Here is a 25,198-nt window from a genome sequence, read left to right on the forward strand (position 1 = left end):
GCGGTCGTTCAGACCGCTGCGTGTATGTAGTGAAAGTGATCTGCCAGGACCTACCCGACTCGCAGCGTAATTTACGCTGCGAGTCGCTAGGTGTGAAGGCACCCTAATACTTATTAGCATAGTGTTTTATTTTTCCTTTTTGTCACTTTTGCTAATTTGTTTGACTCCAACAGCAAGTTTTTATGTTCCTCTTGCATTTTTGTGGCTTTCCTTCCACATGCCAGATAACACACTGGAAGGTTACCTGGCTTCCTATGAAATAGATTCTATTAGGGCTGATATGAATGATAACAGTTTCTGTACTGTACTGCGGTATTTGTTGGTGCTATAACAAAAAAAAAATATATAAATAAATACATAAACGTGTATCTCTTTTGTGGCTAATGCTTATTCTATTACAGTATATAGTCACCAAAAAAAAAAAAAAAAAGAACAATGCAAGGGCACTCACCAGTTTGTGCTGTTTTCTTTATTGTTGAAGAAACTTCTTATAACATGATTTTTTAGCAGGCGGCAAGGACGCCAAACCCTTCCAGCAAGTGCAGTCCTCGCCGCCTGCTAAAAAATCAAGTTATAAGAAGTTTCTACAACAATAAAGTACACAGCACGAACTGGTGAGTGCCCTTGCATTATTCTTTTTTTCTTTTTTTTGGTGACTATGTGACTGCATTAGTGCAATTCGAGCAAGAGAGCAGCACCATTACATAGAAGTCTGTATACTCCTCCTATCCTGCATACCATCTAAGCCGCATGGTGGTAGTAGTGCTGGTGTCTGTATCTTTACAAGGACGTGTTCTATTATATAGTTACAAAATGTTTGTTTGTTTCCTTAGGTGAAAACTCTGTATCTGTACCAGAATGAACCCACCGTCCTCAGTAATATCAAGAGGGGCTTGACAAGCCTATTCCAGATCCAGCTGACCCCCGGTACAGTGACTGAGGTAAGAGTTCTGCGAGATGTGGGCAGCCAACACAAGTGGCAGCTTGTGACCCAGCAGGAAGCTGGTTCGGCCATAAAAGTCTTTGGATTTTATATTCCAGCATAGGTCATCTCCGGGGCCGGATATGTAGGAAGTAAAACCTAGGAGTAGAATCATGTTCTTGGGGTGGGTAGAAAAGACATAATGGAATGTGTAGCTGTCACACATACTCAGCACTTACCATAGGAATGGCAGTAGGATGCACGCGTATTTGGACAAGGTTGTTTTTTTTTTTTTTTTTTAAACTATGTAACCACAAGTTATAAATACGTATCGAAATGGTCAGCGACAGTAGATGCTGGCCACAAGAATATGAATTGTTCATATATCTACATACCCTTAGCAGAAATGTATCCATCATCTTTAAAGGGGCACTTTAGTGAAAAAAAATTTTTCTTTTAAGTTAGCTGGTGTCAGAAAGTTATACAGATACGTAATTTACTTCTGTGTAAAAAATCTTCCAGTACTTAATAGCTGCTGTATGTCCTGCAGGAAGTGGTGTTCTCTTTCCAGTCTCACACAGTGCTCTCTGCTGCCACCTCTGTTCATGACAGGAACTACTGCAAATCATCATAGAAATTGTCTCCTGTTCTTGTCACAGACAGAGGGGGCAGCAGAGAGCACTGTGTCAGAATATATCACTTCCTGCAGGACATACAGCAGCTGATAAGTATGGGAAGACTTGAGAATTTTGAATAGAAGTAAATTACAAATCTTTATAACTTTCTGACACCAGTTGATTAACAAAAAATGCTCCGGAGTACCCCTTTTAATCATAAAAATATCATGCCAATACTTTATTTTCAGTAACTCCCTAAACTGTGGGCCTTGCTGTACCTCTCAATGTCGCAGGTTTCATACGGGCACATGGAAGCTTTTTCTTTCTGAATCCATGTAAAATATACGTAATTTCTTGCTTAGTTTGTTCTTCATAACTGGACTATCCATTTTAGGTTGATGTTTCTGGAAATTGTAAAGTTACCTATCGGACACAACAGAACCAAGTGACCAAAATCAAAGATCTTGACACCTGCAAAATTTCCAAAACGGGGTTCACTAACTCTAACAAGGTATGACAATGTATTGTGAAGGTTTTACTGTATGACGTATAGGGGGAGATTTATCCAACATGGTGTAAAGTTAAACTGGCTCAGTTGCCCCTAGCAACCAATCAGATTCCACCTTTCATTTTCCAAAGTGTCTGTGAGGAATGAAAGGTGGAATCTGATTGGTTGCTAGGGGCAACTGAGCCGGTTTCACTTTACACCATGTTTGATAAATCTCCCCCAAAGTAACCAAGTTATTACGAAAACTAGTTCCAAAACTGGTCAGTAGAAAAGCAATGCTCATAGTACAAGGCCCTCAATAAAAAGTGTCGGAGGAGTGACGTAACCAGCTCTGGTAGAAAGTGGCTGTCTGGGTCATGGATTATCAAGGATCCATGGGGAAGAAAATGTTTCCTGTAATGATCATGTGGTCTTTATGACGAATACAATAAACTCCCAGTCTGACATTGTCTACACTTCTTGCAGGATTTACAGTAGCTGATAAGTATGGGAAGACTTGAGATTTTTAAATAGAAGTAAATTACAAGTCTATATAAGTTTCTGACATCAATTTTTTTTTTGCTAGACAACCCCTTTAAATTGCAGCAATAACGGACGTCTTTTTAAATTGAAAAAACTGACTCCTTTTCTCTTTTTTTTGATGTTGTGTAAACATAGCCTATCATTGTTGTCTATACAGTCCAAGGCCAGCAAATATATACATTCTACATTCATGTTACTTTGTGTCAGAGGGCATACTAGTAACTTATTTCTTAAACAGGTCTTAGGCATCTCTAAAAAACAAACATCCAGTACAGCTTACCGTATTGAAGATGACAATATAAAATCTGTGTTGGCAGAAGAAAACCATGTGCTGACGCTTAACATATATGAAACTATCGCGGCAAAAGTTACTTGCAGGTAAGTTTCCTATAAAAAAAATCAATAAAGTGCTGTATGTACACATTAAGGCTATGTTCACACTACGTTAGTACCGTAGTAATCACCGCCGTTGCTGCCGATTTGCTGCACCTTAGGGAATCCCCGCCGGAGTGTATACACATAGTATACACTCCGATCTAGATCCCTAGCGACGCCGTAGAAAACTGACATGTCAGTTTTCTGTGGCTGCTATTCATTGAATAGCGGCCGCAGGAGACATGTCAGTCCACACAATGGAGCATGCAGCTTTGGCCACATGCTCCATTGTGTGCAGCGGAACAGCCATTGTCTTACTACGTGGGAACATGGCGAGACCACAGCAAATACCGCTAGGGATCAATGGACCCCAACGACTTAGATAAATTATACATTTTGAATTAAGTTTATAGAAATTGAATCAATGTGTCACATTTATGCCGCTGTGGCTGTGCGTGCCTGACAGAATGAAATCTACGACAATTAAAAAAATGATAGTAAATCTGTCCCCCTCCTGTTAAGTCCTGTCCACATACCAAAATGGGGTATGCAGGGCACAAACAACAAAGAACTTAGTAAGTGGCTTAGTAAGTTCTCCTCTTCAGGTCTCCATACACCTCAGACTTATGTCCACTCGTGGTGGATTCGGCTGCCAGTATAAGGTGTATGGGGCTGTCAACAACAACGGCAGAAGATGTCGGTGGAGATGGGGGTTGGCCATGATGGAAATTCACGGCCAACCCCTTTGTTCAGAAAGAGATTGGCTGCGGCAAGAATGCTCTCACTGTGGCCTTAACCCCTACCCAAAGAAAACAAAGGGACACTCACCCATGTATGAAGGGGACAGGCAGGCAGGCGGGAGATGTAACTGACTGATTAGTGGGCCCTCAGTTATTGAAGGTGTATAGTGGCCTTTAGTCTTGTCTTTCACCCATCTTAGGGTCCCTTCACTCTATGGGGCAGAATCAGGGCAGAATTTCAAGCAGAGTCCATGCCGCGGACTCCGCTTGAAGTTCCGCCTGTCCCATTGATTCAATAGGATGTCCGACACGCACACCGCCATCCGCCCAAAGAATTGGGGGAATTGCTGAAACATTACATTTTGGAGGAACAGGTGGGCAGCAAAGTTTGAGTATATGTATACAGTATGGTAGTGTACAGTTTTGTGATCTGAGTGAACAAATAAATATATTTTTATTTCATTTTAAATTGATCCCTTTTGATTTGTTCTGCATGTAGACAAAAACTAGAGCTAAAGTCCATTAAAGCTGGACCTAAAGAAGTTGCTGGAAAGCAGCTGCCTAATGTGGTAAAGGCGGTAAACCCGAAATATGTACCTACTCCTCTCATGGCTGATCAGGTGAAATCAGACTGTAAAAGCTGTCCCTTGGTGAGTACAAGTCACCTGGTTTACTATACAAATTGAAATACTGTAAGGCGGGGTCTCCACTTATGTGTCTGGAATGTAATCCAAAAACTTTGGAAATCACCCCTCCCCCCAAGTGTCCTTACCAGTAGCCTCGTGATGTTGCCAATATACCCTCCAACATTGCTGGGCTATTGGGAAGAATGCGGGACTTGATTCACACAGTGTTCAGGTATCATTCCAAACACATATGGGGGATCCCTCATAAGTGAATCCATTTGTAAGTTTGCTAGTAGAGATGAGCAAATCGCAGATTTAAACCAAGCAAAGCACTTTGTTTGATCTGCGCTCTGCTCATCAAGCTGCCGGCCCTCCAGCGCTGCTCCACTTCCTGCCGCTCCTCCCAGGATGCTAGGAAAAGGTGGATCTAATCCTTGGAAACTTCTCCTAGTTTCCCAGTATTGGATTCAGCTTTTCCCCAGCACCTGGGCTGTAGTGGCAGAGAGCGGAGCAGCGCTCAAAGGCCAGCGGCTTGATGAGCAGAGCGCAGATCAAACAAAGCGTTTCACTTCGCTTAGATGGGCGATCTCTATTTGCTACCATAGACTCACAATGAATAAGTCCAACCAGGCACGTTTGTTGCGCATTAGAAGTGGATTGCGAACACTGCGTTTTTGCATTCCGTTTAACATATCCATTTTAAATGGTTAGGCTGGGTTCACACTACGTTTTTATTCATCCGTTTTTTGCAAAATACAGATGCATGTGCGTGCATCTGTTTTGATCCGTTTTTCCATTGAATTCAATTATTTAAAAAAACAGATCAAAAAGTATCTGTTTTTTTTTTTTATGTAAAAAAAAAATTGATCAGGTTTGATCCCTTTTTTTTATAATGGAATTCAAAGGATGAACGGATTTTTGCAAAAAACAGATGGAAAAAATGGATTGCAAAAACGTAGGGTGAACTCAGCCTGACTTTAAACGCACACAAAAATGTGGTTAACCACGTGAAAGAAAAAAAGCATTCGTTTTGATCTTTTTTTTTTTTTTTACATAATGGAAGTCAATGAAAAAACAGATCCAAACTGATGCACACAGTTGCATCCGTTTTTCCCCCCATAAAACGTATACATTAAACAGACTGTAAAAACGCAGTATGAACCCAACCTTACTGCCCCCCTGGCTCCTTTTGACTATCTGCCATAAAAGTATCTTTCCCATTTGAGGAGTAAAGCCCCTGTACCAATACTTATTTAAGGGGGGGTCATCGGGTTTCAGGGATTATACATCAACAGTAGCATTGCTGGTGACCCCATTTTGTGATCCCAAAAAAACATTATAAGGGTCCATTCACACATTTAGGATCTGCTGCAGATGTTGCAGATCTCAATGCAGTGATGGATCAGAGCATCAAATCTGTAATTTTTCAATATAATAATGCACACCCATTGAAGTCAATGGGAAATTAGCTGGCAGTGCACACCCTGTATAGGTTAAAAGTCGTAATTGACTATGACCGTCCAAATAATGAACATTCGAAATATTTTACCACCTGCTTTTGCATAATACGGAGGTTTTTTTCAATTGTTGACACATTTTATTTTCACTTAAAATTACAGGCGTATTTAGTTGTGTGAACCGAGACTAAAATGTACTACTATATCTAATAATTTAGATAATTTGTCAAATGTATATTTTTCAGCTGTTACAGCATTGGAAGACTATTCGTAAGAACCTGGAGCCTGAAAATCTTTCAAAAGCCAGTGCAGCACATAGCTTTTTACAACTGATTCAAAGTCTTCGAAGAGCCAAAAAATCAGACATTGTGACACTGCTGAAGTCTGAAAAGGAAGATGTTCTGTGAGTTTTAGTGACCTTTTATAGTTTTCTGGTAATGTACACATGTTTTCAGGTGGCAAGTGGTGGTTTTTCACTTTAGGGCTATGTTCACACATAATATTTCTGTCACTCTTTTGGTCAGTCTTTTTTCATCCAAAACTAAGAGTGGGTTCAAAACACAGAAACTCAGAAAATCTTTCCATTATAATTTTTCCCTTCACTGCTGATTTTGGCAGAAAAATACTGACCAAAAGACTGATGGGAATACTATAAGTGAACATAGCCTATTTCTGCAAATTCATAGTTGCAGAATAACCAGGTCACAGTCCTCACAATAGTCACTAATTTACAGCTGGACCAAACAATGATGATGCAAATGAAGAGCCCGTGGAGCCTCATTTAAGAGTCTCAAAACACAGGACTAACCAGATATCCCTCCGGGAAGGACCCAGCCAAGGGGTGGCTCCAGTAGGGAAACCACCAAAACCACCATATTAAGTGGCCCTTTAAGTCAATGTAATGACAAGGGAAAAGCCAAGGTCAGGTATCCATCCACATACAGCTGTTTTAGGGTGTTGCCCCTCATCAGTGTGGAGCAGGATTCGGGCTAGGTGGGAGCAATGCCTAGGATTTCATTGCATTGAGTCCTTTAACCAGCATCCGGCAGTGTTATAGTTTGGCTGGTCTCCCTGAGGTCAGCGATCTGGCCCACCTGGCCAGAATCCTGCTCCACACTGATGAGGGGCAACACCCTGAAACAGCTGTCTGTGGATGGATACCTGGCCTTGGCTTTTCCCTTGTCATTACATTGACTTATAGGGCCACTTAATATGGTGGTTTTGGTGGTTTCCCCACTGGAGCTATCCCTTGGCTGGGTCCTTCCCAGAGGGATATCTGGCTAGTCCTGTGTTTCAAGACTTTAAAATTAAACTCCATGGGCTATTCTTTTGCATATTCATGTTTTCCAGGGAGCAATGAACCTAGGATTTCACTGCATTGATCGCTTTAACCGGCAGCCGGCAGTGTTATCGTTTGACTGGTCTCCCTGAGATCAGCGATTTGTTTCTCAAACAATGAGGAGGGAACAAGAACAATACAGGAACAAATGCTGACTAAGCAACTAGGATCAAATGGTATTCTGCCAGCCAGGGCCGGCTCCAGGTTTTTGTAGGCCCTTGGGTGACAGATTCTCATTGGGCCCTCATCCATCCACTCTGCACCCATCATCCACACACTATGCACAATCACTTGAGACACCACTAACATACAAAAACGTATTACTGACACACACACTTACTGACTAACTGACACACATACATACACACAGCACTTACAGCTCAGTCTTCTCCCTCACTGTAGCATTGAGGACCTGTAGGTCATGTGATCACACTCACAGGTCCTCATCTGTCTCTGTCTTCTGATGTTCAGCCCCTCACCCCGCACTATAATAATAGGGCTGCACATCAGAACACCGGGCCCCCCTCTGGGTTCCTGGAGGTGTTGGGGCCCCGTCACCTGCCCGGGTAAGCCCTGTGCTGATGCCGGTCCTGCCGCCAGCAGTAGTCAGCTGAGTAACAAGGCAGCCGTAATCATGTTTTTTACGTGGTGTGAACCCGGCCTTATACTGTAACTTTGTAACTATTCGAACTTTTCCCGCAGACCTCAGCTGGTCGATGCTGTAACCTTTTCTCAAACACCTGACTCTCTAGAGGCACTTTTGGAGTTTTTGGACTTTGTCAATGGATCTAGACCTTTGTTGCAGGAGAGGTTCTTATATGCAAGTGGCCTCGCCTCACATCCCAATGAAAGCATGCTGAAAGCTCTACTTGTAAGTTTACTTGACTTTCAATATGCAAACAGAAATATGCAACAGGGTGAAAAAGTTTTCAATTATGCTTACATACTACAATATCAAGGGTGTGGATAGAATATAACTGACCATCAATCATATTCAAAGCATTTTATGACATGTTTCATCTATTAGCATCAGTAGGGTAGCTGTGAGCAGTGTAGATGTAACAGTTATACTCAGACCAAAGGGTTAAAGGGTTTCCGTTCATGGCCAAATGGGATGAAAGTACTTTAAGGATATTGGACAAATTTGCACTATTTTTTTTTTATTGTTCATTTATTTCCTGAATGCAAAATGCATCAACATTTAAGTCTTTATTAAAATTAAGCTACCATTTAGCTTGTGCTGAGAGAAATATAAGAGAAATACAAAAGACAAACTTTTTACACTCTCATTGTAAGAGATAAAAACAGGGAGGGGGATGAGTGACCTATACACCAGTCCAGATTGTGGATAGGGGGGAGAATGCTTGGAGGGCAGCTTCACAGTCTGGACATAGAGAGAAGAGCACTCAAAAGGCAGTTTGCAGGATATAATTACATGGGCTGCAAACTGTAGAGGCTGTAGAAGAGAAACTAAGAAAACAATAGAAAAAGGGCTTTTTATCACCATAATGAGTAAAGGCCCTATTCCACCCACAGATCTGACGGCAGATTATCTGCCAAAGATTTGAAGCCAAACCCAGGAGTGAATTTGAAAAGAGGAGAAATCCAGTCTTTCCTTTATGACCTGTTCTCTGTTTATAGTCTGTTCCTGGGTTTGGCTTCAAATCTTCGGCAGATAATCTGTCGTCAGATCTGTTGGTGGAATAGGGCCTTAACAGCAATAATCAATGCTTCAAATAAAGTACTTTAACATTTGGTGGTAGAGCTTCACTTCAGGCAAGTATAACAATTCTATATTGTATCATACACTAACTGGTAGAGCAGGAGTAGATGATAGACTACAGAACAGCATGTAATGTCAATCTGCTGCTTTTAAGGCAAGCAGGATATTGTTATGCATTATTACAGGCAGACAGGGATATAATATTACTGTTTCATAAAGCTTTGGTGCGACCTCATCTGGAGTATGTTCAATTTTGGGGAAAAGATTAAAAGAATTTCATTTCCAGCAGATGTGGTTGGTAAATTTACAAAAACAGAATGTAAATCCTAAGATAATAAGGGAAATACTAAAATGGCAGACTAGATGGACCCAGTGGTCTTTTTCTGCCGACAATCTTCTATGTTTCTAATTTGTTTAGTCTTTAGAAGAGATGCTTAAAGAGACTCTGTCCGCAGTTTTATGCCGTCCTGACTCAGGGTAGCATAAACTAGTAACAGAGAAGCTGAACAGGAAAATGTATCTCTTATAGTGTTCTGTGCAGCTGATTCAGAGATATCCCTTCTAAATAACACGGACAGGAACTAGTCCTCTCCGTTATAAGCATGAGCCCAGTACTGCTGATTGGCAGTTATCTATCTATCCTGTGTATAGGAAGTCAGCTGTCAGTCAACAGCTGGAGGGCGGGAAAGGAGTGTGGCAAGAATCCTATTCTCCTGCATATTAGGAGAACGGCTGGCCAGAATTATACAAGTAATACACTATCTGTTCAGCATTTCTGTCACTAGTTTATGCTGTCTTCATTTAAGATGGAATAAACCTAGTGACAGATTCCCTTTAAGGGTAGATATGATTAACTTTTTAAGTATGTAAAAGGCCTGTACAAAGAATATGGTATGGAATTTTTTTTCAACCTTAGTGACTGTATATTCCTTTTGTTATGATATTCATTACTTTATGCTTTATTAAAAATACCCAACAATCATACAACTACCAAAATATTTTATACTTATTTATACTTTTTATGCTCATTTCATATTTAATTGTAGGGAAAGTATAAAGGCAAAATAGCAAATGGTGAGATCAGAGAAACTGTGGTTATAATTATCGGAGCCCTCGTCAAGAAACTTCACCAAGCTTCAGGCCCCGAATTACCGGTAAATAGTGCATTCCATTTATGTGTACGTGTGTGTGGGGGTGTGTGCTTGTGGGTGTGCTCTATGTCACATGAAAAACATGCTTGGAATTGGAACATTAGTATTTGTTAATTGGAATTCCCATAGATCATTGTCATTTGTACAGACCTTTAGGCTCCACTGGAAAAAACAAAGACTACAAACATTTTTTTAAAATTTGTTTATTATAATAGAAAGTGTAGAATTACTTTTGTGGATAAAAGGACATAATTATCTCCTTAGGAATATGTTTCTATACAGTACTTTTGCTAAATATTTTTCAACCAACAGAAGTTTATTGAAAACACAAAAAGGCTATGTTCACACACTGCTGAAATTTTGTGGACGGCCGTTATTTAATGCCAAATAATGGCTGTTGTTATATATTGGGTCCTTCCTGGAGAGATAACTGGCTAGTCCTGTGTTTCAAGACTCTTTGATGAGGCTCTTCTTTTGCATATTCATGTTTCCCAGGGGGCAATGCACCTAGGACTTCACTGCATTGAACGCTTTCACTGGCAGCCGGCAGTGTTGTCGTTTGGCTGGTCTCCCTGAAATCAGTGATCTGTTTCCCTTATGGCTCTACTAGGCATTGCTCCCACCTAGCCAGAATCCTGCTCCACACTGATGAGGATAAGGTAGTGAAGGACCGTGGAAATCCCGGCTTGTAACGGGCGCTGGTGCAGAGTAAACCACAGATTGACGTGGTATAGTCCATAAAACAGATTTATTTTATAAATCGCAACGTGTTTCGGCCACCATGTGAAAGGGGGCCTTTTTCCAGCTTGAAAAAGGCCCCCTTTCACATGGTGGCCGAAACGCGTTGCGATTTATAAAATAAATCTGTTTTATGGACTATACCATGCCAATCTGTGGTTTACTCTGCACCAGCGCCCGTTACAAGCCGGGATTTCCACGGACCTTCACTACCTTATCTTCCGTACGACTCTTTTGACGTACCCCGGTAGGAGCTGCGGTGCTTTTCTACTGTTTATGTTCTACATAGAGTTGTGCCTATCACTTAGCACAACTCTAATAGGTGAGTGTCACTCATCCCCCCCCCCTGCATACCCTTTACCACCTCTTATTGCACCAGGAGGCCACCTCGCTTTCTCTCTTTTTTATCTCACACTGATGAGGAGCAACACCCCAAAACAGCTGTCTGTGGATGGATACCTGGCCTTGGTTTTTCCATTGTCATTACATTGACTTATAGGGTCACTTAATATGTAGGTTTTGGTGGTTTCATTACAGGAGCCACCCCTTGGCTGGGTCCTTCCTGGAGGGATAACTGGCTAGTCCTGTGTTTTGAGACTTTTTGATGAGGCTCCACGGGCTCTTCTTTTGTCATATATTGACGACAGTTATTCGCCATTAAATGGCAGCCATCCCTTCAATTTCAACAGTGTGTGAACAGAGCCTTTCTGTGTTTTCAATCCACTCTTGGTTTTGGTTGCAAAATACTGAGCAAAAATACTGTGTGGGAACATAGCCTTAGGGTAGTATTACATGGGACGATTTTTCAGCGATTAACGATAAACAATCTCAAACAATCCTAAATTGTTCACCCTATTACACATTTTTGTGCTCGTCCTTTCCTGGCTGATAGACCAGGGAACGAACCAACGACGTGTTATTACACCCAACAATGTTCAAACGATTTGTGAACAATTAACAATAAAAGTAGGTCCAGATTCTATCAACCGATAAATGATTTCTCATTGGTTGTTAAATCGTTGGCTGCTATTACACAAAACGATTATCGTTTAAATCCGAATGATCTAACGATTTTTAAAACGATAATTGTCCCGTGTAATACGGCCCTTATACAAGAAATCCACAATAGTTTTAGCCATTATATACCACACTGAGTGAATGCCTTCATGATATGCAGCATGTGTCAGGTATGAGGTGCGGACAGCTAAAAATTTAAATGAGTTAACGTGGCGGAAACTTGGATATTATTTCATCTGCATTGTTTGCTTTACAGGCAGTTTTGGAAGCCAAGAAGTTAATATTGGATGGTTTACAAAAGGCGGGCAAACCTTCTGATGTTAAGATGTATCTCCTAGCCCTGAAAAATGCCAATCTGCCAGAAGGAATTCCATTGCTGTTGAAATATTCAGAGTCTGGGGAGGGTCCTGTCAGCAGCATTGCTATCAGCGCTCTCCAGAAATATCACATCTCCCACATCAGTGATGAGGTACATTAGAACGGATTACAGCACTACTGGACCTGCTGTGTTCAACTTTGCCCCTTAAAACTGTACTTAGAAATAATGGTGTCATTATGGTGCCCCCCCCCCAAAAAAAAACAAATAAAAAAAATAAATACAAATAATAATACTACACACCTGAAAAAAAATCCCCAAAATTATAGTCGAAAAAAAAAATTGCCTGTCTGAGACGCCCAGAGGGAGCGAGCACTGGAGAGCAGGTAGGACCCCCCTTGGGCATCTTATTGTGTTGAGACACAAAGTATGTTATTACTGTTTTGGGACAGAAAGAGGATATGAAAGGGGTATCCCCATCCTAACTTATATAGTTATACATGTAGGGCTCATCAGGCTAAATATTTTCACGAATATAATAATTTAGCAAACTTGTCTCCTTTCCCTGATACGTTGCTCTTTCCCTCCTATTGTTTACAGCTCTTTGTCCAGGTCAGGGCCGGATTGAGGAATGGGCACCAGGGGCACGTGCCCCGGGGCCCCCACCACAAAGGGGCCCCCACCAACCCAAACTCGGAAGCAGGGTTCTGGGTTCAGGCTGGTGCATTTTTATTATTTTCTTTTCAACCCCCCCTCTGCCGCCCCCCACCGGTAATGTCCGGGGGGGGTGCGGTGTCAGCCAGGTAAGGTGAGCTTCCATCAGACAGCCTGTTACACACAGGCACGGAAGCTCACAGCAGCAGCCCGTGATGCCCGGACTTCCTGCTCGGCAGCGGTGCACAGTGATGTCATCGCGCTGAGCAGGGGAGAAGTTCGGGCACCGCGGGCTGCTGCTGTGAGCCTCCGTGCCTGTGTGTAACAGGCTGTCTGATGGAGGCTCACCTGGCCAGCCTACCCAGCCTGCCCCTCCAGCCCCTCGACCGATCCCCCTGCCCCCCAGCTTCTCCCTGCCCTTCTGCCCAGCTTGGGGGGCCTCCAACAAAATTGTCACCCGGGGCCTCCACTAACCTTAATCCGTCCCTGGTCCAGGTTACCGACCACCACTCTGTTCTGGCTGGTGGATATAGAACTATAATGTTGATGTGCCACGCTGGATTTACTGACAGGCACTCATTCTGATGCAACACTTGACATTTTTGTTTATCGTCAGATTTATATAAAAAGGAAAAGAGTGTATAAAACTGGAGTCATACATAATGCACCTCTATGGTGACCCCATTACTGCGCCACAGAAAATGGCCAATTATATGTAAAGTGGAACACTTCATTTTTATGCCACTACCAAAATATTTTAATTTTTATTGAACTAGGTAAAAAAGGTCATGAATAGAATCTACCACCAGAATCATAAAATACACGAGAAGACAGTGAGAACGGCAGCAGCAGATATTATACTAAATAGCCAGCCTACCTACATGGAGGTGAAAAATCTGCTTCTCTCTATTGGTGAGCTCCCACTGGAGATGAGCAAGTACATGCTGTCTGTTTTCCAGGATATTCTTCAATTCGAGATGCCAGCCAGGTACGTGAATGTATTGTTAGCAATGCTGATAAGGGGATTAGAGGATGCTCATATAATTCATATTAAACCAAATGTACTATCAGGTACAGCACTTTAAGATTTTAACATGACTGAATTGGCAATGTGAATCAGTGTGTGCTATACAAATAACAGCATTAGGCTGCATTCCCACGTTCCGTGATCCTGACGGATCACGGACGTGGAATGCATGTACGGGAGTCCCCCCCGCGCCCGGACAGCATCTGTAATTAGATGCTTATGAATACAGTCTCCCCCGCTCCCAGCATCTAATTACAGATGCTGTCCGGGCGCGGGGGGACTCCCGTACATGCATTCCACGTCCGTGATCTGTCAGGATCACGGAACGTGGGAATGCAGCCTTATTGTTATGAATGTGAGTTCATTATTTAATTGCAGCGATTGATCCTTTCATTACATTACTGCATCACTTTATTACATTATTTAACCCTTTAATTGCCTTCCAGATGCCCTAATTGCCCTAAGGGTACTTTCACATATAGAGATGAGCGAACCGGGTTCGGGTTCGAGTTGATCCGAACCCAAACGTTCGGCATTTGATTAGCGGTGGCTGCTGAACTTGGATAAAGCTCTAAGGTTGTCTGGAGAACATTGATACAGCCAATGACTATATCCATGATTTCCACATAGCCTTAGTGCTTTATCCAAGTTCAGCAGCCCCCGCTAATCAAATGCCGAAAGTTCGGGTTCGGATGGACTCGGGCATGCTCCAGGTTCGCTCATCTCTATTCGCATAAGCCAGGGTCCATTTACACAGAAAGATTGTCTGACAGATTACCTGCTAAAGATTTGAAGCCAAAGCCAGAAACAGAGTATAAACAGAGATCAGGTCATAAACAAAAGACTGAGATTTCTCCTCTTTTCAAGTCCATTCCTGGCTTTGGCTTTAAATATTTGGCAGATAATCTTTCTGTGTAAATGGACCCTAATGGTGCGTTTACACAGAAAGATTACCTGCCAAAGATTTGAAGCCAAAGCCAGGAGTGGATTTGAAAAGAGGAGAAATCTCAGGATTTCCTTTATGACCTGATCTCTGTTTATAGTCTGTTCCTGGTTTTGGCTTCAAATCTTTGGCAGATAATCTGTCAGATAATCTTTCTGTGTAAACGCACCATTAGAGTTTCATTGCGTTAACACAATGAACTACGGCTGGACGGCAAATGATTAATTAATGTAATGAAGTGATGCAACGCTGCAATGAATTGATCAATTTCTGCAATTAAAATGCTAAGCGTTCTCATAGCATTTTCATTGCGTTAATGCATGTTTTCCTTCCAGATAGAAGAAGCTGACTAAAAACCGTTTATACAATACTGTCTGTATAGCTTCAATGCATTAAAGGGGTTGTCCAGCAAAAAACGTTTTCTTTCAAAGCAACTGGTTTCAGAAAGTTATATAGATTTGTAAATTACTTCTATTTAAAAATCTCAAGTCTTCCCATACTTATCAGCTGCTGTATGTCCTGCAGGAAAGGTTGTTTTCTTTCCATTCTGAGACAGTGCTCTCTGCACTGTCCATAGCAGGAGAGGTTTTCTATGGGGATTTGCTGCAGCTCTGGACAGTTCCAGAGATGGCAGCAGAGAGCACTGTGTCAGACTGAAAAGAAAACAACACACCCTGCAGGACGTACAGCAGCTCATAAGTATAGGAAGACTTGAGATTTTTTTTTTTTTTATAGAAGTGAATTACAAATCTATAGTATATAACTTTTTGAAACCAGTTGCTTTGAAAAATCTTTTCACCGGATAACCCCTTTAAATATATAAAACTGAACATATCCACGGGAAGCTGCCTGTAAAATGTATTAATTTCACAAAGTTTAATAGGACTTGGATATGGATGTCCAGTTTTACAGTCTGTTTGCTGCCAGTAATACGCACATGTCTGTTCTGTACTTTAGTAAGCTCATTCGGCAAGTGTTGAAGGATATGAGGGTTCATAACTATGATCGCTTTTCAAAGCCTGGATCCTCATCTGCTTACTCAGGATATATGATACGTAAGTTGCACATTCTCTGTTTTCCTATCCCTTTACATCTACAATCTCAAGGATAAACACAAGCCTATAGTCTAGTTCCTATAGGGGTGTACAGTGTCCAAAAAGCACAGTTGAAGGTATATCCATTGCTAATGATTGTATTTAGTATGTCTGTCATAGATGTAGTATAAATAGACCACTAAATCTAATATACCAGATATCAGCTGTAATAGTAAGAGATTGTAGTGCATTATAGATATTACACGTCCAAATATCTTATAGGCATCAAAATGCTGTTTAAAGGGATATCCCACAATACATAACTTTTGATATGTTGCTGCCCATGGTGAAGCTAACAATTCATTCCATACTTGTTATTATCTTTTCAGTCTCCTTCCCCCAGTTCTGAGCTGCTGATTTCTGCTGAAAACACAATAATCTGTGTGTGAGCCTTTCTGTCTTCCCCTCATCCCCCTCCCTACTGAGGCAGGCTTTATCTGCAACATTGTAGCTCCTCCCTACTCAGACAGCTGATGTAAACAAGTCCCTGGCAGTTTTAATCTACAACATTGTAGCTTCTTTGTAATGCTGGGAGGGTTAATCACTGTGAGATTATCAGCAACTTGACCTCAGAATAACCCTCCCACCATTACAAAGAAGCTACAATGTTGCAGATACAGCCTGTCAGAGACTTGTTTACATCAGCCGTCTCAGAAGGGAGGGGGGACAGAGAGAAAAGCTCACAGATTTTTGTGTTTTCAGCAGAAAGCAGCAGGATCAGAACAGGGGGAGACTGAATAGGAAATAACAAGTATGAAATGAATAGTTAGTCTCACCATCGCCAGCAACATATCAAAAGTTGTGTTTGAGTGGAATACCCCTTTAAGCAATCAGTATGTATGCACCTCTAATGGATACGGTTCTTTATGGATAGGGAAAGGGTCTGCACGTATGGGAGCAGATTTATCAATGGATGTGTCAACATTTTAGCCTTGTTTTGTGACTTTCGTCAATTTGTGCCAAGCACATATGCTTAAAGGGGAACTATCATTTCAAAAGGTGTTTAAAAAACCTGCATGGTTTTATTTATTTATGTGCTCAGCCGCGATTGGCACACGTCATCAGCTGCTCAGCCGCGATCAGCTGAGCACAGTTATGCTCAGCCAATCGCGGCTGAGCACGGTTATGACGCGGCAGAGGGGGGCCGGCATGAGGGACGGCAGGAGCGGGTCGGACGGCCTCCCGAAGATTACATCACTGTCAGAAGACAGCGGACGGGGGTCGACACGTATCAGGTATGTATAATTCACTACACTTCCGGGTCCATGGGCGGGGGTCGGGGAACACGGGGAAGGGGACCATTCACATACATAACATACATTACACAGTTGTATAACTTTGTAATGTGTGTTATTTTGTGAATAATTTCTTAGTGCCGCACTACCCCTTTAAGCACTGAACTGTTGCAGAGATGCTAAAGGAAGGGGTGAGATTTTATGGCAGCACTGTAAACATACAGCAGTTGGAACACTGGTATTTACACAATAGACAGCTTCCCTGAGCTTTATGGGTAGTGAGAAATTACATGGAAGCCTTGATTTACCTTTCAGGAACAGTATACATCATCCACAGCAGGCAGGTAGTTTCATAATTTTTTATCCAACCTGGAGAAACATATATTAATTAAACTTATTTATCTTTTATTAGAGGGATTTTTCATGAAGCCAGAATGTTCTAATATTAAACAATGTTTTGTTCCATATCTGTGATTCGTGAAATCCTCCAATTGTCTAATTGTATTGAATCTATAATTTGTGCCAGGAGTATTTGCTATTCCTATTACTCCCTAGTACTCAAAGGTGATAAGTTAAATGAATGTTTCCCTCCTTTAGGGGGCCCTGATTCCTCAGCTACATACAGTCTTGACATCCTATACTCTGGATCTGGCATCCTCAGAAGAAGCAACATGGATACCTTTGTCTATTCCAAAAACACAGAGCTACATGCCATTCAGGTAATCAGATACGGATCCAACTTAATTATCCAAACAGCCTGCAACTTACCCTTGCTAGACTTGTCCTTTAGGCCCCTGTTCTGCGCACCGAGAACTTCCGCCAAGATCTGTAGCCTGACATGTTGTATTTCACGCTAAATTAGTAGCTCAACAGCTGTCTATTTCTGAAATCCACCTTGTGGACTAGTAAATATGTTGTTCTATGAATATGCAGTACACTGTTTCTCTTTGCGTATTCTTGCTCCTGAGAGTTAGTTATTATAGCAAAGTATTAGATTGTCATGTCCTCTGTGATTTGTAGTACCATATGATACCAACAACCTCCAGCAACTGATAATGCCTGACCTGAATAAAGGCTTTTCATCCCTTAAAGGGGAACAAGGGGCAGCCTTTTAAAAAAATAAAATACCCTTTGCTCCTCCTTGATACCTCCTGCTCCTCTGATGCAGTTTTCGTCTCTTGCTGTTCCTCTTCCACTGCTATCACACTATAGTACCCAGTAGTCTTTGTGTTGCACACTCAGAACATCCTGTTTCTCCCACACCCATAACCTCAGCCCATTCTGCCCATGCCCCACACCCTCTTACCCCCTCTCCACCCCCTGTAATGTCTACATCCTCGGTCTATGCTCAGCAAACAAAATGAATGTGAGACAGTGGTCACATGATCTCTGTCTCCTAAAAAGGGAAAGGGGAGGGGCAGCAGAGGGAGCAGGAGACAGAGTGGATTGCAGTGATGCCAGTTTTCTTCACTTCCTGGATTTCAATCAACTACCAGTGTAGCAGAACTGTGCAGACTTGGTAGTACATTATGTAGAGACATCTATATAACTTTTTAAATTTGCTGGGATGCCAACATTTTTTTTTTTGTATTTCTTTTATCCTAAAAGTAAGATTTATTACTTAAAGGGGAACTTCAGCAGTTTTTTTTTCAAATGGTGCCAGAGATTTGTAATTTACTTCTATTAAAAAAAATCTCAAGTCTTCCTATACTTATCAGCCACTTTATGTCCTACATATCTATGTCTAGGTCTATGACATACAGCGGCTGATAAGTACTGGAAGACTTGAGATTTTTAAATAGAAGTAAATAAGAAATCTCTGGCACTTTCTGATACCAGTTGATTTTAAAGATTTTTTTTTTCCGCTGGAGTTGCCCTGTCTTAAGTTGCTTTAATGTTTTTAATATGCAAGTCCACACTAAAAAAGTGTTAAAAAGAAGGAAATTTTATTTTGGTCATTTAAATGTAAAATATGCATATGTGCATATATGCTTAAATCGCTTTTTTATCTTGGCATTAGGCTTATCGGTTTGCTGCCTTTAAAGTCTGTACCACTCCTCCCTGGCTACCTGGAAAAGCTGGATCTAGTCCTGGGCAACTTCTCCCAGTTTCCCAGGACTGGATCAAGCTTTTCCCAGCACATTGAGCATAGGCAGTAGGCTGTAGGCTGATAAGCCGAATGCTGAGCTATCAAAGCGATTTATTTAGTTTTTACTGTTAATTTGCTCTTCTCTAAAGACAACAATGTTTTACTGCTTCAGAGTCCTCATGGTCTCCGCAGACTCTCGCTCGGGCTACTGTGTAGGAATTTAAAACCTTTGCAGTACATATTTATAATGGTGCAGGTATGAAGCGCAATACCAATTGTTGCAAATTTACAGAGCCTAAGAAAGCCTAAGAAAGTTTAAAGGGGTATGACTTTTTTTTTAATTAACTGGCGTCAAAAAGTTAAGTAGATTTGGAAATTACTTCTATTTAAAATCTTAAGTCTTCCAGTATTTATCAGCTGCTGAATGTTCTGGGGGAAGTGATATATTATGTCCTTTCTGACACATTGCTCTCTGCTGCCACTTCTGTCCGTGACAGGAATTGTCCAAAGCAGGACAGTTTTTTTATGGAGATTGCTAGGGACAGTTCCTGTCAGACACAGGAAAGAAACCTTCACTTTGTGCAGGGCATACATCAGCTGATATGTACTTGAAAGCTTAATTACTAGAAGTAATTTACAGATCTGTATAACTTTCTGACACTAGTTGATTTATAAACATTGGGGGAGATTTATCAAACATGGTGTAAAGTGAAACTGGCTCAGTTACAATAAACTTAGTATAGTGAAAATGCTCATGATTTTATGATTTTAGGTTGTGATTGAAGCTCAAGGTCTTGAAAGTTTAATAGCTGCTACTGCTGATGAAGGAGAAGAAGACTTGGAGTCCTTTGCTGGGATGTCAGCCATCTTGTTTGATGTTCAGCTTCGGCCTGTAACCTTCTTCCAAGGATACAGTGATTTGATGTCAAAAATGTTCTCAGCAACCGGGGACCCAATAAGTGTGGTGAAAGGTTTGGTGCTCCTAACAGATCATTCTGAGGTAAATAGCACAAAACCTTACGTATCTTATATATTTTATGCATTTACTTAGGCGTTGTATTTGAGACAAGGTTGAAGTGTTCATATAAATTTGGCAAATACAAAAAAATATAAAAATCTTTCTAATCAACTGGTGTCAGAAAATGCCAGAGATTTGTAATTGACGTCAGCTGCTGCATGTCCTGCAGGAAGTGATGTATTTTTTCCAGTCTGGAGAGCAGGAGAGGTATTCTATAAGTTCCTGACATGGACAGAGGTGGCAGCAGAGAGCACTGTGTCAAACCTGAAAAAAATACACCATTTCCTGCAGGACTTACAGCAGCTGATAAGTACTGAAAGAATTGAGATTTTTTAAACAGAAGTAATTTACACATCTCTGGCACTTGCTGGGACCAGTTGATTTAAAAGAATTTTTTTTGTGAACAACCCCTTTAATGTTCTGTACTATACCTGCGACAGAAGACACACTGATATATACATTTCTAGCACCTCATTGAACTCTATCTCATATTGCATTTCGTAGTGCTCACACAGGCTTACGTTTTGCAAGCATACATGTTTTCACTCTATATTTTACATCAGCTCGTACAATTGCTTATCTGTTGTATAGATGCATAATACATAGAACTAAGAGTACGGACTGGAGTACACAAATTGGCCAAAAAATGGTCTTTATTTCAATATGACGGCCATCATTAACCCCTTCAAGACAGAGCCCTTTGATGCACAAAAGTCCGGGTCAGATTAATACAATGTTCCTCCTCGCCTTCTAAGAGCCATAGCGCTTTTATTTTTCCACCTACACGGCTGGTTGGTGTCATTTTTTGCGCTATGATCTCTAGTTTTTATTAGTATCATATTGGTGTAACACAAAAATTTTGATTGCTTTTTATTAATTTTTTTGTGATATAAAATTTAATAAAATCAGCAATCCTGGTGCGTTTTTTTTCCTTCTGTTTACGCCGTTCACCGTGCGGGAACAATAATGTTATATTTTAATAGATCTGACAATTCCACACGCTACGATATGTAATATGTTTATTTATTTTTTATATTTTTATTTTTATAATGGGCAAGGGGGTCTTTTAAACTTTTATGGGGGGGTTATAAGAGTTTTTTTTAATACTTTTATAAAACTTTTTTATTACACTTTTTTCAACACTTTTATTTACTGTACAATATGCAACCATTAGATTGCATATACTGATCTATGCTACGCCATAGCATAGCATAGATCATTGTTATCGGCGATCTATGTATAGAGCCTGCCTGAGAGCAGACTCTACACATAGATCGGGGATCCAACAGGACGGAGGTAAGGAGATTACCCCTGCCTGTCAGCGCATGCGATTGGGTTGGTCCTGGGGGGTGCGGGGGTCCTGATTACTTAGTGACAGATGCTTGATCTGTCACTGAGTACCTTAAACGCCGTGATCGCTGTAGATCACAGCATTTAAGGGGTTAATGAGAGTCAGCTGTGGGATCGCAGCTGACTCTCATTACCTCCGGCCCCAGACACTGATGTGAGTGGTATCGCTCTCACTGCAGCGCTCCCGCTCACATCAGCAAGCCCCATCAGTACAGGAACGTATATATACATTCCTACTGCACAGGGTATGTGCAGTAGGAACGTATATATATACATGTTACTGACGGAAGGGGTTAACAAATAACAGACATTTGGATTGAAAATGACCTAAAAACATCTGTGAAACGGCCAAAAAAAGTTGTGTGAACATAGCCATAAAATGTATAATTCAAAGATTGAAGAGTACAGGTTTGGAAAATGCAAACCACCAAGATGTCACTCCTAAAATAAGGGGGGTGGGGGTATTTCTGGTGGGGAGCCAAACATGGCATAAAGAAAAAAGGAAGAGTATCGGAAATGCAGAATTCCAGACCAAAAAATTCGAATGGGACAGGAGAAAAATGAGGGAACAGGTAGGGAAGATAAGAAGTGGTAAAATTGGAGGCTCCTCCAGAGGCCTAGGGGCATGCTCCTTTGTGTTCTTGTAGAAAGGCAAATTGATAGCCCTTGTTTGAGGTGGTGGATGTATGAAACGTAGGGTGATCCTTGTTGGGTCAAAAAAAGAGGGGTTTTGAAGCACTGGGAAAAAGCGAGAGAGATGGGGGAAGAAATGTTCCTTGGAGAGAAAGGTTACATGGTTTGCGGGTAGGTGTAAACATTGGGTGGGAAAGGTCCATGGCGTGAGAGGAGGATATCCATGGTGCAGAGGTGAGAGGAGGAGCCACATAGTACAGGTGAATGTTGGGGAAGCCGACGCCTCTGAATTGTTCTGTACAGTAAAAAGGTTGGTTTTGGCATGTCTGGCAGGTGACCATATACATTTGGCAAGCAATGAAGAGAGTAAGAGATAGTAATGTGAATTGGGCTTGGATAGAAACAATAGACCGAGCAGGATGTTTTTTTAAAATATAGAGTATATCCCAGGCAGTTCCTGTACACCACCTTGTCAAATCATTTGAGATGGTCCGCAGGATTGGGAAAAAATTGCCTTGAGAGCTGGGAAGAGTTGGGAAATACGGAGAGTGAGTTGGAACCCTAGGTAGGTCAGCGAGGAGGAGGTCAATTTGAAGGGGAAAGATAAAAAGGGGGAGTGTACGTTGGAGGGGGGTTCAGGGCTTTAGCAGTGTCGGACTGGCCCACGAGAGTAACGGAGAATCCTCCGGTGGGCCCCCAGCTTTAGAATCTGCATAACACTGACTGACATGTTGTTTCTCACTGGTTCTTCATTGGTGGGCGCTCAGGGTCATTTCCTCATAGACTGTAATTGTAGACAGGTGTAGACTGGCCACAACAACCAATTACAGCTCAGGAAGCTCAGCTTTCATTTTACCAGAACTGAAAGCTTTACACCAGTTTCTGTTTTACAAACTTTGATCTGCGCATAAAACTTTCCATCAGTAAGAATATATTAGGTAACTTACTAATATAGTGTTATCACTAATAGTATTGGCTCTAGCTGACTTGTCATTCACCCAACAAGAAGTCAAAACGTGTATTGTCTAAAGCTCAACGACTAGACCCTATGGGGGAGATTTATCAAACATGGTGTAAAGTGAAACTGGCTCAGTTGCCCCTAGCAACCAATCAGATTTCACCTTTCATTTCCAAAAGAGTCTGTGAGGAATGAAAGGTGGAAGCTGATTGGTTGCTAGGGGCAACTGAGCCAGATTCACTTTACACCATGTTTGATCAATCTTCCCCAATGACAATGCATCATTCGCAGATGTCACTGGAGGCTGGCTGGATCTTGTCTCTGAGCTCTGGCCCCAGTCCCCTGAGTAATGTCATCACCATATATATATATATATATATATATATATATATATATATATATATATATAATCTTTATTAGGACATTTAGGGAGAGTGAGAGGTGATTATAGCATGCTGCCTTGTGATGAATGATGCCACAGAGTAGACAGGGCGTGAATGCAGCAGGTGCTGCAACGTAACTTATTGTGTAATAGCTGGAAGTAAAATGAGATGTTCTGCAACAGCTTTAGACAGGGAACTGGCAGGAAAGCTGGGGGAGGAATAGTAGGCAGGGTGGGAAGACTGCAATGAATAGCATATTTTTTATTTTTTACTTGATTTCTGCATATCCTTTAATATGCTATTTTTGCTGTGATTATTACTTTTTCCCATTCCCATCACAGTTAAAGGAGTATTCCAGTGTAGACCAAAATTTTATATAGTGCTTGGCATTTGGAAAAAAAAAATTATACTTACCTACCACTGATCCTCCGCTAAACTCCTACAGTTACTGTTTCTTCTTCTTACAATCCTCATTTTACCACAACCCCAGCACTATATTCATTTTTGGCCCACACTGGAATACTCCTTTAACTTCTAGATACTCAGAAAGTACTACTGAAGTACAGTACCATGTGTAAACTTGGCCTAAATAACCAGCATGAATGTAGTTTAACTGCTGATACGCCAAGAATTGCCTAGAGCAGCACCAGCTGTCAAAGTTGGCATTGCAACTTACTAGTTTTAAGCAACCTTAGAAAACAGGTTCACAAATGATGATTAACCTGAGGTATAGGGGGCCAGCAGAGGTGAGTGGCTTGTACTATATTATGACCGGCTCTCCATTGGTGTAATAATACACTAATAATCTTATTATATAGTGCCCCAATGTAACTCTATAGTCTGCATATATAGACACAATATTATTTTCCTGGATGTATCAATAAATAGAGATCCTTGCCAACATTTACCTTGGTGATATAAGTAATATTGTGCAATAATAAAATAAAAACTGGTTTCAGATTGCCCACCCCTGGGGCTGATAATGACACCGTGCTATAACTTTCCTAGACTATTCAGCTGCAATCTGGGCTGCAAGCCAGTGCGGAGTTCCAGGGCGGACTGGCCATTGATATCTCTGGAGGAATGGACTTCAGCCTTTGGTATAGAGAATCCAAAACCAGTGTTAATAATCGGTAAGAAAACCTATTCTACACTTGTCATTTGCAAGAACAATAAATTACCGACAAAATTCTTACAGAGGGAGGCGCATGGCAAGTGATCTGCTGTTGTTCTCTACATGAAAAGTAAGAACTTAAATCTGATTGGATACTTTAACCATAACCTTAACTATATGTATCCTACAAATTGATCAACACCACAATCAAGTAGAGAAAGAATTCATCGTTATTGCACAAATGTAATAAAATTATTTAAATAAAATCACATACATTACTGGTTACTGGTTACTATACAGACAAAGAAACAACAACCAGGAGAGTAAAGGGTACTGGTAAATAAAAAAAAACCACGGCCACAGTAGTTACATACTGGCAGTGTGATAACTTAGAAAAGTATTAGATTACATAACACTGTGGCTCCATCTGGTGGCTACACACAATAATGCATATAGAGTAATTGAAGTGCTTCATGCATTTCTGTGACTACCTGTAGCGAAAAAAGCAAAAGAAGCACTAAAAAAGCCAGGAAAAAAATCCAAAAGGTAAAGAGAGACCAGTACATTAAAAAAAATAAGGAAAACACATTATCACTGTTGCCCTACTTCAAAATTATCCCTGGGACCCCTGGGACTGCCCAGGGATACT

General features: G+C 41.2%; 1 protein-coding gene across 1 annotated transcript in view; it reads left to right on the forward strand.

Moving 5' to 3' along the window:
• MTTP (microsomal triglyceride transfer protein) overlaps positions 1-25,198 on the forward strand; it is a 74,021-nt gene that overhangs the window by 42,199 nt on the left and 6,624 nt on the right. Inside the window, exons 4-16 of the mRNA XM_069978353.1 lie at positions 834-941; positions 1,934-2,050; positions 2,808-2,947; positions 4,184-4,334; positions 6,013-6,170; positions 7,809-7,977; positions 9,876-9,983; positions 11,992-12,204; positions 13,482-13,693; positions 15,633-15,730; positions 17,602-17,723; positions 19,866-20,093; positions 24,444-24,568. Of these exons, the coding sequence (XP_069834454.1) occupies positions 834-941; positions 1,934-2,050; positions 2,808-2,947; positions 4,184-4,334; positions 6,013-6,170; positions 7,809-7,977; positions 9,876-9,983; positions 11,992-12,204; positions 13,482-13,693; positions 15,633-15,730; positions 17,602-17,723; positions 19,866-20,093; positions 24,444-24,568 (1,949 nt within the window). The remainder of the gene's footprint in view (positions 1-833; positions 942-1,933; positions 2,051-2,807; positions 2,948-4,183; positions 4,335-6,012; positions 6,171-7,808; positions 7,978-9,875; positions 9,984-11,991; positions 12,205-13,481; positions 13,694-15,632; positions 15,731-17,601; positions 17,724-19,865; positions 20,094-24,443; positions 24,569-25,198) is intronic.

Source organism: Dendropsophus ebraccatus, chromosome 7 (assembly GCF_027789765.1).
Source record: "Dendropsophus ebraccatus isolate aDenEbr1 chromosome 7, aDenEbr1.pat, whole genome shotgun sequence".
Classification (NCBI taxonomy): Eukaryota; Metazoa; Chordata; class Amphibia; order Anura; family Hylidae; genus Dendropsophus; species Dendropsophus ebraccatus.